General features: G+C 40.3%; 1 protein-coding gene across 7 annotated transcripts in view; it reads right to left on the reverse strand.

Moving 5' to 3' along the window:
- Positions 1 to 16,203, reverse strand: part of SLC4A10 (solute carrier family 4 member 10) — a 162,294-nt gene that overhangs the window by 22,033 nt on the left and 124,058 nt on the right. For all 7 annotated transcript variants that reach the window (XR_008733516.1, XM_055718247.1, XM_055718249.1 and 4 more), the window contains one exon: positions 2,832 to 2,937. Coding sequence is in view for 6 of the 7 variants with exons in the window: in XM_055718247.1 (XP_055574222.1) it covers positions 2,832 to 2,937 (106 nt within the window). In the remaining variant the exon portion in view is untranslated. The remainder of the gene's footprint in view (positions 1 to 2,831; positions 2,938 to 16,203) is intronic.

The raw sequence follows: 16,203 nt of genomic DNA on the forward strand, positions 1-16,203 counted from the left end.
AAAATATCTATGCTTACACATATTTTCTTTCAAATTGCTTCCTTAAATTGCAAGCAGATTGTATTACTAGAAATAGTAAAATCATTTTTCTATATTCATTCTTTTAAAAATTAAAACTCCTAATATTTGTATCTAGTCTGCATGCAAAACTCTCAAACCCTCAAAACAATCTCTTTTTTAACCCGTATTAAATTATGAAGTCGCTAAGACATACCATAAAGGCATTAATATAAAACCAAATTTATTTCAAACTGAACAAGTAAACATACTTACTTTCTGTTTACAAACACAGATTTGCACTTCTAATTCCTTCGAAGAGAGGAAAGTGAGGTTCAAAAGCTACCAAGAGAAAGGCTGCTCCTGGTGCATTCTCAGTAACTGATTTTTTGTTTTACCTTCGCAGCCAAGCAATTCAAGAAAAAGCTACTTAGAATGTACACTATTAGCCTAAAAGGAGACCAACACATTTAATACCACATGGGGGCAGCACATTCCACAAATTATCTTTTTCTTAAAAAAAGTGATCAGCTAAAATGCACCAAAATTCAAAATCCATAATATTAATTCTACCCAACATACTATATGATCAAATATGCACATATACTAGAAAACATGTCTAGTAATTCTCCAGTACTAGTAATTCTCCAGTACCATCCTTAGTTGTCTAAAATCAATCGTGTTCCAAGGTAACAAGCAGAGAAATAAACAGCTCTAAAAATGTGAGCTGCGAGCTCTGGACTCACAGTCCTTTCTTTCTCCTTCCCAAATCCCTCCACACTTACTAAGTAAAAACAAACATAGCACTCAGAATCAAGAGATTCCAGGCAGCAATATCCTGCCAGATCAGGATCTTTTAGTATCAAATGATCTGGGTCATTAGCTCATCAGACTTACGTCACAATACTGTGGCTTGACATGTTATGAGAAACTTTGGCTTTGAACAAAAGCTGGCTTGGAAAAAAACCAGTTGCTACTTGATGACTCTGACACAAAGGAGTGCGAAACTTTTAATACTGATATAGCAGTAAATCTGGGATAAATATCATGCACTTTGACATGAAATATAGGTTTCAGGTGGGGAAAAAATTTTTCAGGAAATTCCCAAGATTCTGGGACATCAAACAGAGAACTAGTCCTGGCCTAAGCTAGACCTTGATGTTGGTACAGCACAAGCATGACTTTCATCATACACCTACTGAAAATTATTTTGTCACCATCAGAATAAACACTTTGCTCACATTGATTTGGTCCTAGATAGGGGAAAAAAAAAAAAAAAGTTGGTCCTACTGTTGTTTCAAAGAGAGAGCGCCAATCTAGATCTTCAGAAACTTGAAACTTTTAAATCAGACACATGAAACAACAGGAAGAAATGAGCAGTAAAAAAGGCAGTGGGCTGAGACTGACCAAATATGTATAGACAACTAGGTCTAACCTTTTACTGCAGTTCTCTAGAACAGGAGAATTGAAGTTTCCTGATGATGTTTGCAAGAACTAAATACAAGAACGTATGAAAAATTGCAGTTATTTCTTTGACAACTGTAGGCATTCATGGGAAAAGTTGGTCAGTTATACTGCTACCCGTGTAAACCCAAGTTTCAGTAATAAGCTTTCACAGAAGTTTTAAAGGGTTTTATATAATGCAGCTGATCTTTTACATTTATAGTTAAAACAAAATCTGTTATTTTAAATCTCCTCGGCTGCAAATGTACTCTGAAAAACACTGTCAGAGATCTGAGAAAGTGAGAGGAGGAGTCTGCCCCTGCACAGATGCTCTTAGAGTGTGCTGCAGTTTTGAGAATATTCATTCTGGACTGCTGGAATCACTCAGGCCAGCAGTTCTCAACTTTCTCTCTGCTGTTGCCACACCAACAGAGTTGAGCAATCCTTGATACCAAGACAGAGCAGCCATGGAAGGCATCTCTAGCTTAACTCATGGTAGGAGGACACCAGTTCTGCATTCCTGCCTTTGAAAGAAAAAACAGTATCTGCTAGAGGTGGTCCACTCAATCGACTTCTAAGCATTTCATCTGGTTACATCTACAATGAGGTTAATTCAGCTGTAGTTTTAAAGGATGCCTTCAGTTTGGTGTCTTTTGCACTCAGTTGTCTTTGACTGTGCAATGTGAGAAAAAGTGATAGCCTGATCTCGATGTGGCATTTTAATCAAGTTGTAAGTGTTCCTTTAAGGAAGGCAAACCTGAAGTAATAAATCCTTTAAACACAGAAAAGTGTACTGTTTAGAAACAAATTATATATCCATGCAAGCTCCCCAAACTGTTTGTAGCTTGCTCCCCAATCCTCCAGAAGAAAATTACACAACTAAGACATACTTAACACTGAAGGTCTACACAAGAGAGAAATTCGGTCACTGAAGAGAAATAGTTACAAAATTCTCCCCTTCCTTTCCCCTTTATAGCCCCAACAGCTGTAGGAATGTTTTAGGGGAAATAAACATTTCTGAGTCTTTCTACACGAGGGAATTTTGGTTTTGCCGTCTGGCAGAATTTAGGACAAATCCATTGTCATTTGACATGTTTAGACTTAATCTCAGTCAAACTCTTGTGCTAGGGTGTCAAGAAGTTTCCAAAGCAGGGCACAAAATACCCATACTTGCTTTAATGTGTACTACCAAAGGCTGCAAAATGCTTACAAAAGGAGATAATGCTACAAAGTCTATGTTAATCTTTTTTCAGTTAAGTATATTATATGCCTTATTTGAACAGATACGATCAGAAAAAAATGGTATTTTTTTCAATATATTTGCTGCAGTAGGATAGACAACATTATTTATGCTTATGCCTTTATCTATTAAGTTCCAATATTCCACTTACTGACACAGTTAGGTTCCCCCATGGCACATCGGACGCAGATATATTGTAGTCCTGCCAGTATTGTAAGGTTTTATTGCTAGGATGTTCTGGTTCCATACAATTACATCTGAAGAGACAAAATAATATTTGTTCCTTAATAATAAAAGATGTATCAGATACCAATCCTAATTATCAATTTTATGACATATTGAAATTGTGCTTTACTTTGCCAGATAATTTTAGTTCAAATGAATCTAGTAAATGCATGCTTTGAAGCAGTTCATATTTCAGTAGCTAGTGCTATTACTACAGTATAATTTGCCGTGAAGTGCATATGCATATATAGTACGTAATGTGACATAATTAAACCACTGTCCACAGCATGTTTTTCCACTTATTTTCCTCCTGTTCTATTGACACTTCTGAGCACAGTTTGTAATACCGAGAATGTGCCAGTCCTGTTCCACCCCCTTATACCTAACACTTCCCTACGTGGGGATCAGATGCTATGCACAGTTCCAGGCTGATCCATTTCTCAAATGCAAACTCCCTGTATCCTCTTTCTTTCTCTTTACCAGAATGCCTTTGCGTGCAAATCTGCCAAACGGCCTGGTCAACTGTCAGGGCTCTGCAAGATCACCAGCACCAAAGGCTCTGTGAACTTCTGCGTCCATTGTTTTTCCTTTCCCCACAGCTGCTTTAAAAGCATGCTTTTCATTTTAAATTGTGTATTTTAACATATAAAACGTGATGAGGCAGTGTGGGAGGACAGTACTGCAAATAGGTAATTTAAAATCAAAATTAAGTCTTTAAGGCATCTGAAGCAACTGTGGGAGGTTTTTTCTTTGACAAAGCCTTCAAAATATGCAGGATACGCTGCAGGTTCCAAGATGTCAAGTGTGCTTTGCAGTTCTCTTTAAACTAATCCCACTTTAAAAATCCATAGTACTATCTATCCTACTAGTATTTTAACATGCTTATGTTGTCTGTAAATGAATTCTATGCTCTCCTCTCTGATAAAGTTTTCAGGAGCACTTGGGGACAGGGATAACACCTGGCTATAGAGCAGAGAGCCACTAAGCATACATTTGCATTCCAGTTCTAGAAGAGTATGAAATTTATTCACTTACCTACACCATCTATTTTCTCTGTGGCTGTTTATCTTTCCATAAAATGAGAATTCTCATCTCGTTTTGTAAACATTTTCTACATAAGTTCTACCATCTACATTATGAGTACAGAATAGTGCCACTGTATTTCAATTACAATACTATACATGTGACAACAGCTGCATTTAATATATACAGAGAGATATGCAGGTTGTCTTTGTGCAACTCCTAGCTTGAACAAAAAGCAAACAAAAAACAAAAAACCAACAGCATTCAGAGAAACAGAGGGCCTGAGCCAAAAGTCCTTGAAGTAGACTGAATTTTTCAAACATATTTCACGTGCTTTGGATCAGGCCCCTAGTGCAGGATGAATGTGTGTTTAATGTGTAGTTTAAAATACTACGAGATGGGTTAAATGAAGCACATTACTACTAGTGAGCTACAGTAGCATAATTAAGTCAGCAAACAGTACGTCTGTTATCGCAAGGGATTATTTGATGTTCATGCAACAATACAGAGGTGGCTATTTCAGGTTACTACTGTTTCCTGTGAGCACAGGAGCTCCCTGGCCCCTGCCGTCCATCGCTGATCGCAGACTGGCCAGACGCTGGGCGATGGCCCACTGGGGTTTGAATACAGTAGGCCAAGGTGACGTGGGCTGTTCAATCACAGTCACTTTCTCACTAGAAGGGAAGACTGTGCATGTCACCAACACTACATGGTACAGCTACGCTTGCTGCAAACTGCAAAGTTACATTTAAAAGTTAGAGGAGCCACAAGTTCTATTTTCTTACTCAGAAACATGACAATTGAAGCTACAGTTTAATACAGCTCAAGTAATTCACCTTCAGATAAGATCATTGCCCTGTTTATTTCCATATCAATACCACTTTCCCCCTTCACAGTGTTCCAGTCTGGCCTTTACAAGTTCATCAGCAATGGACTTGTGCAAACACCACCCACGCAGACCAAAATCACCCTGCACCTAGCTTTTGTCACCGAATGGGTGCAGAATTAGGCCCTAACCATAAAGATCAGATCCTGCATTCTCTTGAGAAGATCATCCAAACAATAATCTCATTGTTTTGATCTATGCATAACATTACATTTGTTTTGGTACTCTATGCTGATATTTTGATGTGAGATTGTATCATGGTGTAACCGTCTCCAGCATCACACTAATTGCTTAACATTATGGAAATATGAGATAGTAAGACACTCCATGTCCAGCCCAGAAAACACAACGGGAGGCACCATTCAGTGCCAGAACATACAAGATTATCTACCAAAATGTGACATTTCATAACAGATGTAATTGCTTCAGTGATAACTATTTCCTGACACAAGTGACCTGCAAGAAGAAACTCACTTATTAGTGAAATAAGGATTTCTACCTTAATCTTTTAAAACTTTTAGTCTCTTTGTCATTTTTAACTCTGAGAGGTCAGCTCTCAGGAGAAAATACACTGAACTGTTAATTACTAACAACATCTTTCTACTTTCCTGATAAAATATTACTCAGAAGGTTGAAATAAGTAAAAATGTATTGCCTCTTGGAGGTTCAAATGCTCTTAAGTTATTGTAAAATTGTTTAAAGTGCTGAGCACTTGCCCCCTACAAGAGAGTGTGGAGTTTATGTTATTATCAATGAGCGAGAGACTATACATACACCTATAAACACATTTTTTAAGCAACATATTCAGCTCTGAATACAGTACCAACTTAGCAACATACGCCCGTGCCTTTTAGCAATAAGGAGCCAGCAATCATCTCCATTATGCTAAAAGGCACAAAATTATTCCTTTGATTCTCTTTCATTACGGCTAGGAAGAAGCTGTTTTCATGGCAAGAATATAGGCAGGGAAGAACCTGACACTGGTTGTGGTAGCAAGAGCATAAGTGCCACTATAGTGGAAAAAAAAAAAAATCTCTGCTGCTAATCTCAACAATATACCCATTTCATCACACTGATGACAGAAGAATTCTTTTTGCATCTTTACACTTCGAGCTGCTGCCAGACATTTTGATCTCCCAGGAGCAATCCAGGGTGTCTAAACATGGGTGCCTATGTACCCCATAGTTATGTGTGACATCCATGATGGGTTGGCACATATGTCAGGCAGTCTATGGTGACTCATGCCTTTGTTTTCACAGCAGCTGGAGGCGCTAAGAGAACTAAAATGGCACGAGATACCCAGTCACCCTCCCTCCCTCCTGTATTTAAAATGTCTGTATTTTGCAACTAAGCAGAAATCAGTGGAGCTTACTTTCTTCTAGGGTATTTAAACATAATACAGCCTATTACAAGGTGGCTTATACATTTGAGGTAGACTAAAAAACTATTTCAGATGAGACAGTCTTCAGGAAACTGCAGGAGAACTGCCCTAAGATCAGAACTGACAGAAGAAGAAAGTAACAGAAGAATAACGGCCTGAGCCTGCTACCTAGAAAAATAACCAGAGCAAGGAGTCTTTATTGCCTTCACATCTTCCAAGGTGCTCAAAAACTCTTCGCAAAATGGGATGGGGAACAAAGGTAGGTTGGTAGGTTAGAAATAATACATTTTAGGACTGGCTGACAAACTGGTATCCTCTTGAGCCTGTAGCTCTCTCCCTTTTACAGGAGGATCAAGGCTTCAGCTAAATCTTTAGCACTAATCCAGCTGTAACAGTATAGGTCACTGATAACAGCCTCCCCCTTCTCTTCTTTGTCCTCTGAACCACCCCACATTTTTTCTAGTTCTTTTTGCTTTTGTTTCACAAGTCTCAATTTCATAAATTTCATTAACTTGAGGCAGCTATCATAACTAATGCTAATATTCAAGCATCACTTCCTCCAAGCTCAATACAGGTGCATCCCCTTAAGAAAGAAATCAAGCAAAAGGCGCAGAAGGCCTGCAAGGATGAGCAAGACACTTCTGACAAATCTCAAACAGAAGGAGGAAGTTTATGGGATATGGAAAAAGGGACAGGCCACTTGAGAGGAATATAGGGACGTTATCAGGATGTGCAGGGAGGCAATGAGGAAGGCTAAGGTTCATTTGGAATTAAATCTGGTGAGGGAGGTCAAGGACAAGAAAGGCTTCTTCAAGTGCATCAGCAGGAAAATGGTGATTAGGGAAAACATGGGCCCACTGCTGAATGAGGTGGTGCCCTGGTGACGAAGGACACAGAGAAGGCAGAGTTACTGAATGTCTTCTTTGCTTCAGTCTTCACTGCCAAGGCCGGCCCTCTCGTTTCCCAGAGAGGAAGTCTGGAGAAAGGAAAACTCTCCCTTGGTCAAGGAGGATCAGTTTAGAGATCACTTAAACAAACCTGACACCCACAAATCCATGAGCCCTGATAGCATGCACCCCCCGAGCGCTGAGGAAGCTGGCAGGTGTTATTGCCAAGCCACTCTCCATCATCTCTGAAAGGTCACAGAGGACAGGAAGGTGCCTGAGGACTGGAGGAAATGTCACTCCAGGCTTTAAAAAGGGTAAGGGGGACTCAGCTCATCTTGAAGTGTGTGGAGGAGGCAGCCAGCAGGAACAGTCAACAGGTTCACCAAAGGGAAATCATGCCTCACCAACCTGATAGCCTTCTAATGATGGGAATGACTGCTTGGGTAGACAAGGGGAGAGTGGTAGATGTTGTCTACATTGATCTCTGCAAGGCTTTTGACACTGTCTTCCATAACATCCTCATATGTAAACTCAGGAAGCATGGACTAGATGAGTGGACAGCAAGGTGGATTGAGAACTGGCTGAATGGCAAAGCTCAGAGTTATGACCAATGACGCAGAGTCAGGCTGGAGGACTGTAGTCAGCAGTGTTCCTCAGGGGTCAGTACTGGCTCCATCCTGTTCAACATGTTCATCAATGACCTGGATGATGGGACTGAGTGCACCCTCAGCAAGTCTGCTGATACAAAACTCGACAGAGTGCCTGGTACCCCAGGAGGCTGCACTGCCATTCAGCAAGACTTGGACAGGCTGGAGAGTTGAGCAGAGAGGAACCTAATGAAGTTCAACAAAGGCAGGTGTAAGGTCCTGCACCTAGAGAGGAACAACCCCACGCACCAGTACAGGCTGGGGCTGACCTGCTGGAAGGCAGCTCTGGACAGCAAGCTGCCCATGAGCCAGCAGTGTGCCTGTGTGGCCAAGGAGGCCAATGGGATCCTGGGGCGCGTTGGGAAAAGCATGGCCAGCAGGTCGAGGGAGGTGATCCTCCCCCTTTGCTCTGCCCTGGAGAGGGCACAATCTGGAGCGCTGTGTCCAGTTCTGGGCTCTCCAGTTCAAGGGAGACAGGGAACCACTGGAGAGGGTCCAGCGGAGGGTTACAATTAGGGGGCTGGAGCACCTCCCTTCTGAGGAAAGGCTGAGGGAGCTGGGCCTGTTCAGCCTGGAGAAGAGAAAACTGAGAGGGGATCTTACCGATGTCTAAAATATCTGAAGGGTGAGTGTCAGGAGGATGGGGCCAGGTTCAGTAGTACCCAGCAACAGGACAAGGGGCAATGGTCAAAAACTGAAGCACAAGTTCCATCTGAATATGAGGAAGAACTTATTTACCTTGAGGGTGACAAAGCATGGGAGCAGGCTGCCCAGAGAGGGGGTGGAGTCTCCTTCTCTGGAGACATTCAAAACCCACCTGGACATGACTCCGTGCAACCTGATCTAGGTGAACCTGCTTTAGCTGGACCAGATGATCTCCAGAGGTCCCTACCAACCCTGACCATTCTGTGATAACTTCACTGTGCACAACATTTCCTACAACTTATCCTGTTTTTAAAGAACAGAGTTAGGATTTGACAACAGCAACTTCAGGACATCTCAGACAACTAGTGGTGGTCTTTGTTCCATGAAAGGAATAGTTATTACTGTCCTTACTAGCACCAAAAAGACTATCACTCTTTCTCTTGACAATCGGAAAGGGAACATGGCTTAGTAAACTAGAAACCTCTTATTTTATACGTAAATTTGGGGAATATTTTCCCTCTCCTTTGCAGATCAGCACTAGAAGATAAACATTGTTGCTCAACAACTAGTCAAGTGAAAGGTTTTGTACTAAAACCAGTTTCATCCTGACCATAACATTTTGTTTACTACACAACAAGAAATTTATTCCCTAGGCCTATCTGTTCAATTGAAGTTAACCTGGGTCTGGTGGGGGAACCCCTCTAATTTCCATCTCTTACCCCTGATTCTTCAGACTTGTTCTTCACCATTTTCTTTTCTTTAACCTGTCAATGTGTGCTCTCCTCCCCACACAGATTTAAAACATGCAGCATGGTGCTAGTCCATTCTGCTGCCATTACAGCCAACATAAGACCTTTAGACAAGAGCCTTGCACAGTGTTTCCATGAGTAAATAAAAGATATTTCAATGGTGCAGCTCCTTTGAAAGCCTCATGGCCATTCATCCCTAGGCAGGTGCCATTTTTCAGTATGCTGTTTTCAAGACTAGGAGGGGCACTCGCATTGATGATTTTATCCAATTCATAAGGCACTGTTTTGGAGCTCCTATTTTTCCACCATGCACACATTGCAAGCTACATCTATTTATACTAGCTAAGGATCTGACCTATAAAAGATGCAACTGCAGCTTCTTCATGATTAACCAATGTAGCATTTCCCCTTCCTAGAAGGGCAAAATCTCTTTCTGGCTCACTTAAGATAGAGAATGAGATTTCCTCAATATGAGTATTTATGTTATTAAAAAAATAACAGGCAAGTATGACAAATAAATTACAAAATATGCTTGTTTAAACAATACGTCTCACTGAATATTAGAGCACATATTTGGTAATATGAGGAGGAAGTTACAGAGTATGCTCTGCAAGTGTGCTGATCACATAATAGAGACAGAAAGAGAAGATGGAATGGAAGATAACATCACTAATTTTGTTTTTAAAGTAAGGTATTAGAATATATGCACAAGTATTCTTTATGTTGCATTTACAAGGCTAAAGGAAACTGTATCAATAGCAGAATGCTATGCCTGTTTAGGTTGTCTCCAAATATACCATCTTCATGTGAATTATGGACATTCAAAGTCCTTCTGTTTGTCTAACAAGTGCTATGGGAAGGGGACAACAGTATTGTACATGACAACTTCTCTGCTGTCTCACACCTACGACACCTGTATATCCCTGGCATTATATTTACTATAATCCTTCTCATGTCAACATTCATAACAATGAAATCAAAGTCTCAGTGGAGAAGAGACTGGAAACAAAATAATTAATACTGGTGGGAAATGGGCTTGTCAGTTAAGTTCTATTCTCAGTATCATGAAACCCTTTCAAAGCACAGCTGTCATTGCAAGACAAAAATTTTTCTTCATTTATTCATGAGATCTGCCATCCTGAATTAGACCATTGAGTCATTATGTTAAGTAGCCCATCTCTGATAATCATGAACATCAGTAGGCACCCACGTATATTCTCCAAAGCTGGAAGTCTATATAGTTTAGCTGGTGAAGCTGAGGAGGAAAACAGAAAGCAATGCACTCAGCGGCACAACAATTTCTCACACACACATAGAAATGAATCTGAGGGAGGGAAAATGATGTTAGAGTGAAAAAATCTCAGATAATAGGGTTTCTTTGGATAGTACGTCAGGAGGATAACATTCTGTCAAGAGGAAAGTCTAGAAAATAGATTTATATTCACATTGTAGTTTTGTCAGCCTCAACTGTTACTCATAAAGGTTGGTCTTTACTAGCTGCCTGTGCAGTATACAGTCCATACATTCTTAGCAGTACTACAATATGTAACTGCCATACGTAGAGCTTAACGTGCAGAAAAGTAATGTAACCACACAGGATATTAACAATTTAAATTAAAGTTTTCACTGAGAAATAGTTCTAGGATGTCACTTCACCCTGCTTCCAAAGTTAAAAAAGCATACAGCCAAGGAAAGGACTCAGTATAACACTGGTACGGAAATAATATACTATAATATACTATAACGCTATATGGTCAGCTTAAGTTTTGATTGTTCAGGTGTAGTGTATCAATACACATAAATTTACTGTAACAGAACCACCCAAGGATTTCACGTAAGCCATTCTAGATTTTGAAGACCTTGTGTAGACCAGCTATCAACTACAAACGGAGTGCTGTGGAGAATCACTTAACAAGGAGATCTCTTTCAAAGTGGAGGGGATGAGTAGTAGGACAGAATGAAGCCAGGCGGGTACTCCCTGGACTCAAAAGAGAGAGAAAGATAAAAATGAGTCAATTGGGTTGGGCAGACATAGGGAAATCCTAGAATAAATGGAATAAAGAAAAATAATTTCTGGGTTCCAGGGTTTATCAAGAAGCAAAAGGGAACCAGCAGTTAAACTCAATGATGGTGGTTCTATGGTTCTGAGAAGATGCGGGACATCCATAGGGGAGGACACCCAGGATATGGCACAGCTACTTAATTGTAGAAAAAACCCTATAAAATTCATATTCATATCTAAGTTCAAAGAAATCATTACAGAAATCAGAATTCAATGACATGTCTGGGATCCTAATGAGAAATTCTGTGCTTATCACCACTGACTTCTCATTCCACCTGCACCTTAAGTAATACAGGGTATAAAACAACATAATTTGCATCCTATAATAATATATTTGATTAAGTTACAGAGATAATTAAAGATTTAAAACTTGCTTGTGCAAACAGTGGTATGCACAAAACTAATCTTCACAATGCCTTCTAGAGGCAATGGTTTCTATAGCCTGCGAAAGATACTGAGATTGACATGATCTTGGCTCCTTAATTACATCAGAGTGGGATTTTCTACTCCTAATGCTTAAGTGCATGTCAATACCAAGACAGATTGTAATATGCATATTACTATGCCAAGAAATCACTTTAAAATTATTCAATGTAATCTGTTAATAATTGAGTCACTTCTGGTAAAGAATTATTAAAAACAACATGAACTCATCAGTCTGAAACAAGAATTTGTAAAAAACAAAAGGTATATAAAGTCCCAAGACCTAAGCAGCCTCACACTGAGAAATAACTCATCTTCTGTTTTCCAAGACAACTATCTTAAAATGCTCATATATTAAAGAATACTGGATTGCTTTCTATATTACATTCCTTTCACACACGACGCTTATTTTGTTTTCCTATTGAGAACCTCTGTTTTTAATCCAGCCAGTTGTAGGGTTCTCCTTTCCTAGGAAAAATTATATCCTAATATTTCATACACACATTAAAACTGATGTGCATTGCTGTTACAGACAGGATTCACTAACTGGAGATATATTTGCTACAGCAGTAGGAAAAAGCAGGAGGAGGAGAATGCAGAAATAAGGGAGTTGCTATGCCAACCTGCAAATGCTAATGGCATTTCAAATACAAAAAGGTCACAGGAGGGAGAAAGGAGGGAGAAAGGAGGGAGAAAGGAGGGAGAAAGGAGGGAGAAAGGAGGGAGAAAGGAGGGAGAAAGGAGGGAGAAAGGAGGGAGAAAGGAGGGAGAAAGGAGGGAGAAAGGAGGGAGAAAGGAGGGAGAAAGGAGGGAGAAAGGAGGGAGAAAGGAGGGAGAAAGGAGGGAGAAAGGAGGGAGAAAGGAGGGAGAAAGGAGGGAGAAAGGAGGGAGAAAGGAGGGAGAAAGGAGGGAGAAAGGAGGGAGAAAGGAGGGAGAAAGGAGGGAGAAAGGAGGGAGAAAGGAGGGAGAAAGGAGGGAGAAAGGAGGGAGAAAGGAGGGAGAAAGGAGGGAGAAAGGAGGGAGAAAGGAGGGAGAAAGGAGGGAGAAAGGAGGGAGAAAGGAGGGAGAAAGGAGGGAGAAAGGAGGGAGAAAGGAGGGAGAAAGGAGGGAGAAAGGAGGGAGAAAGGAGGGAGAAAGGAGGGAGAAAGGAGGGAGAAAGGAGGGAGAAAGGAGGGAGAAAGGAGGGAGAAAGGAGGGAGAAAGGAGGGAGAAAGGAGGGAGAAAGGAGGGAGAAAGGAGGGAGAAAGGAGGGAGAAAGGAGGGAGAAAGGAGGGAGAAAGGAGGGAGAAAGGAGGGAGAAAGGAGGGAGAAAGGAGGGAGAAAGGAGGGAGAAAGGAGGGAGAAAGGAGGGAGAAAGGAGGGAGAAAGGAGGGAGAAAGGAGGGAGAAAGGAGGGAGAAAGGAGGGAGAAAGGAGGGAGAAAGGAGGGAGAAAGGAGGGAGAAAGGAGGGAGAAAGGAGGGAGAAAGGAGGGAGAAAGGAGGGAGAAAGGAGGGAGAAAGGAGGGAGAAAGGAGGGAGAAAGGAGGGAGAAAGGAGGGAGAAAGGAGGGAGAAAGGAGGGAGAAAGGAGGGAGAAAGGAGGGAGAAAGGAGGGAGAAAGGAGGGAGAAAGGAGGGAGAAAGGAGGGAGAAAGGAGGGAGAAAGGAGGGAGAAAGGAGGGAGAAAGGAGGGAGAAAGGAGGGAGAAAGGAGGGAGAAAGGAGGGAGAAAGGAGGGAGAAAGGAGGGAGAAAGGAGGGAGAAAGGAGGGAGAAAGGAGGGAGAAAGGAGGGAGAAAGGAGGGAGAAAGGAGGGAGAAAGGAGGGAGAGCCCAGATCAAAAAATACATGTATTTTACTTAATAAACAATGCAGCTGCTATATTTAAATTCCTTCAAAACTATGCAGTTTAAAAAGAAAAAATTGCAACACAGTAGCACACTGAAAATCACATTGTCTTTGCCCTTCTTTTGATTTAGCTCATAAATGCCTTAGTTTTTATTGTCCATGTCATAAAGGTGGTGTTTTAAGAAAAAGTCACAAATGAATGCTGCATGGATTTGCCCTCAAGTAGATCACCTGACGATTAGGGCCAATATTTCAACACAAGAGTAAGAAACAATTATAATAAAGAAAATGAGTAAAAAGTGCATTAGGACTAGTTCTACATTAATTAGGACATGCAAGTAAAGATATTTTTGGCTTTTTTAAATGCAAATCTATAACAAACTCAAACTCGTATCTTCTACCTCAAATGGTAAAATGGTAAATACAATTTTTTTTAAGAATTTTTTTAGGAGGGCTTTCAGCTGATTTTCAAATATTTGGGTCCACTTGATTTTTAAAAAAGAAAAAAAAAATTCCCAACTGTTCTGAATATTCTTTCTATATCTCTAAGGCTTGTTATGGCAGATACCCCTATACTCATTTAAATGTAGGAGGAGGTGCATGCAGTACAGTATTTCACATCAAACTCCTGCAACAGAGACTGTTTATGACAGAATCCAAACCCACCCAAAATACAGAATGGGTTTTCTTTCCCACTTGAAATATGGTTCCAATCTGGCGAAATACATCAACCATTTTAAATTACTATTTTCTTTGTCTTTCTGGTACTCCAAAGGACAGTACTAACAGCATGCCGATGACTTTTCCTGGGTCAAACTCACCAGGGCAAAGGCAACAGTACTGGGATGTAGACCGACTACTTGTGGACATCAGATGATCCTCAGAAAGCCCATGGGAGAAGAGAGGGGGGCTGGGCCACAGCATACACTGAAAGCTTCAAATGTAAAATGTTCCTGACCTATTTATCATCTAACTTTTTTAGTTGGCAACAGGCAGAACACAGATAACACAGAAATTTTAGAGTATAACCTGAGTTTTCTAGCACAGAATTGCAGATCCAAGATAAAGTTTTACATTAGCTTTGGCTGAGCATTCAAAGAGAAATGAGTTACTCAACCTTTTGAAGTTCACCCATTGCTAATTAAAGAACTGCCAAGGCTTTACTAACAATTAAAAACTTGTCTTTAAAATCCCCGAAGAGGAAAATGCAAACAGCTGTTTTAATTAGCAAAACAGCAGATACTAATTAGCTTCTGTAACAGAGTATGCTGGTCCTTTAAGGACAGGACCAGTTTCAGCCCAAGTTTGTTACCCATTTAAACTACAAGTAGAAGAACTGGAGTCAGATGCTGCAGAAGCAGCTTCTAATTCCTTATGAACGTAATATTCCCCAATTTCAAGTACACAAAAATGAGATTTTTATTTCAAGTAAGCTTTTATGCTTTTTCATCTTCTGGTTTCTGAACCTTCTGGAACTGAGATGTGTACAGATGTTTGAGGAGGAACCGAGAGTTATTTGAAATGTTTTATCTTATGATGATCCCATGGAGATGGATGATAATTGTGGTATCTTCATGTTCTGGGCAAATGGCCACTGTGTCTGGACAGAATAATTAATACATATGTATCTGCCCAGCAAGCCCGTGGAGTTCAGGTTGCATGAAGCCTGCTGTGAAAGCACTGGGGAACTGATTGTAGAGTTGCTCCAACAGGCCACACCACTTTCCCAACCTGTTGGGGCTGGTTCTAAACAACAAACAAAAACTTGGATAAAGGAGAAGGGAGGAGCGAGAACAGAAAAGGCTGGAATTACTGTTTTGCTGCGTTCAGAGCACAGATCCTTGGAATCGGCAGATGTACTCTTGCAAGACAATCAATATGCATACTGATGTTTCCAACAATCAGTTTTAAGGTTAAAAAAAAAATATATATAAACCACATCCCATAACAGCTATGCTGCTGATAACTATGTCTACAACTAGTCATTTTGGTATTAGTGGGGTCAGTTGCCATGGACATGATATCGATAATAAATAGTATAGTGATGCAAGTAGAAGATACAACTTAAATGCCAACAGTGAAATGTAATGCAAGAGTTTAAAAGTCAGTTTATTTGTACTATCTACACAGAGTGAAAGAATAACTGAGAATATAGGTATGAAATGATAACCACATAAATAACTACATAACTATTATATCAAATAATTTTTATAGCTATATATGTGTTTGAAACAACCAGGCAATGGTTAATTCTTCCTTCCAAACACCTGGAAGACACTTCTTCAGGAACTGTGTTTGTAAAATCTAACACCATAGGACAGGTCAAGTAAATATCTCTAATTGCAGGACAACAATTGCTGCTGGTTTACCATTCTGCGTGCTCCACATATGTGACATTCAGTGAAGACAGTTAGAAAAGGCAGGCAGCAAGTAAAAAACACCCTTCAAAAATCAATTTGGGATTCTGATCAATGACTGGAATTTTAAATAAAACCAAAAACGTTTATTTGTAAACATAAGGATTATGATGATAAAACACTTTCATAAAATATAGAGATACCTACCACTGTACCCCTATGCAAGCAAGACTGTTAATCTTACTTCTTTGAAATCTCAAGCGACATCATGGGATTCAGCTAACCACAAATAGAGTTAGCTACCCAGAAATCCATATCTCTATTTGTGTTTATGCTTTCCATTACATATCTTAACCTCTCAGCTCCGCCCGCTAAATGGTTTCTGAATGTTTTTTTGTCTTTGCAGAGTATTTCA

This window comes from Falco cherrug, chromosome 8 (assembly GCF_023634085.1).
Source record: "Falco cherrug isolate bFalChe1 chromosome 8, bFalChe1.pri, whole genome shotgun sequence".
NCBI classification, from domain to species: domain Eukaryota; kingdom Metazoa; phylum Chordata; class Aves; order Falconiformes; family Falconidae; genus Falco; species Falco cherrug.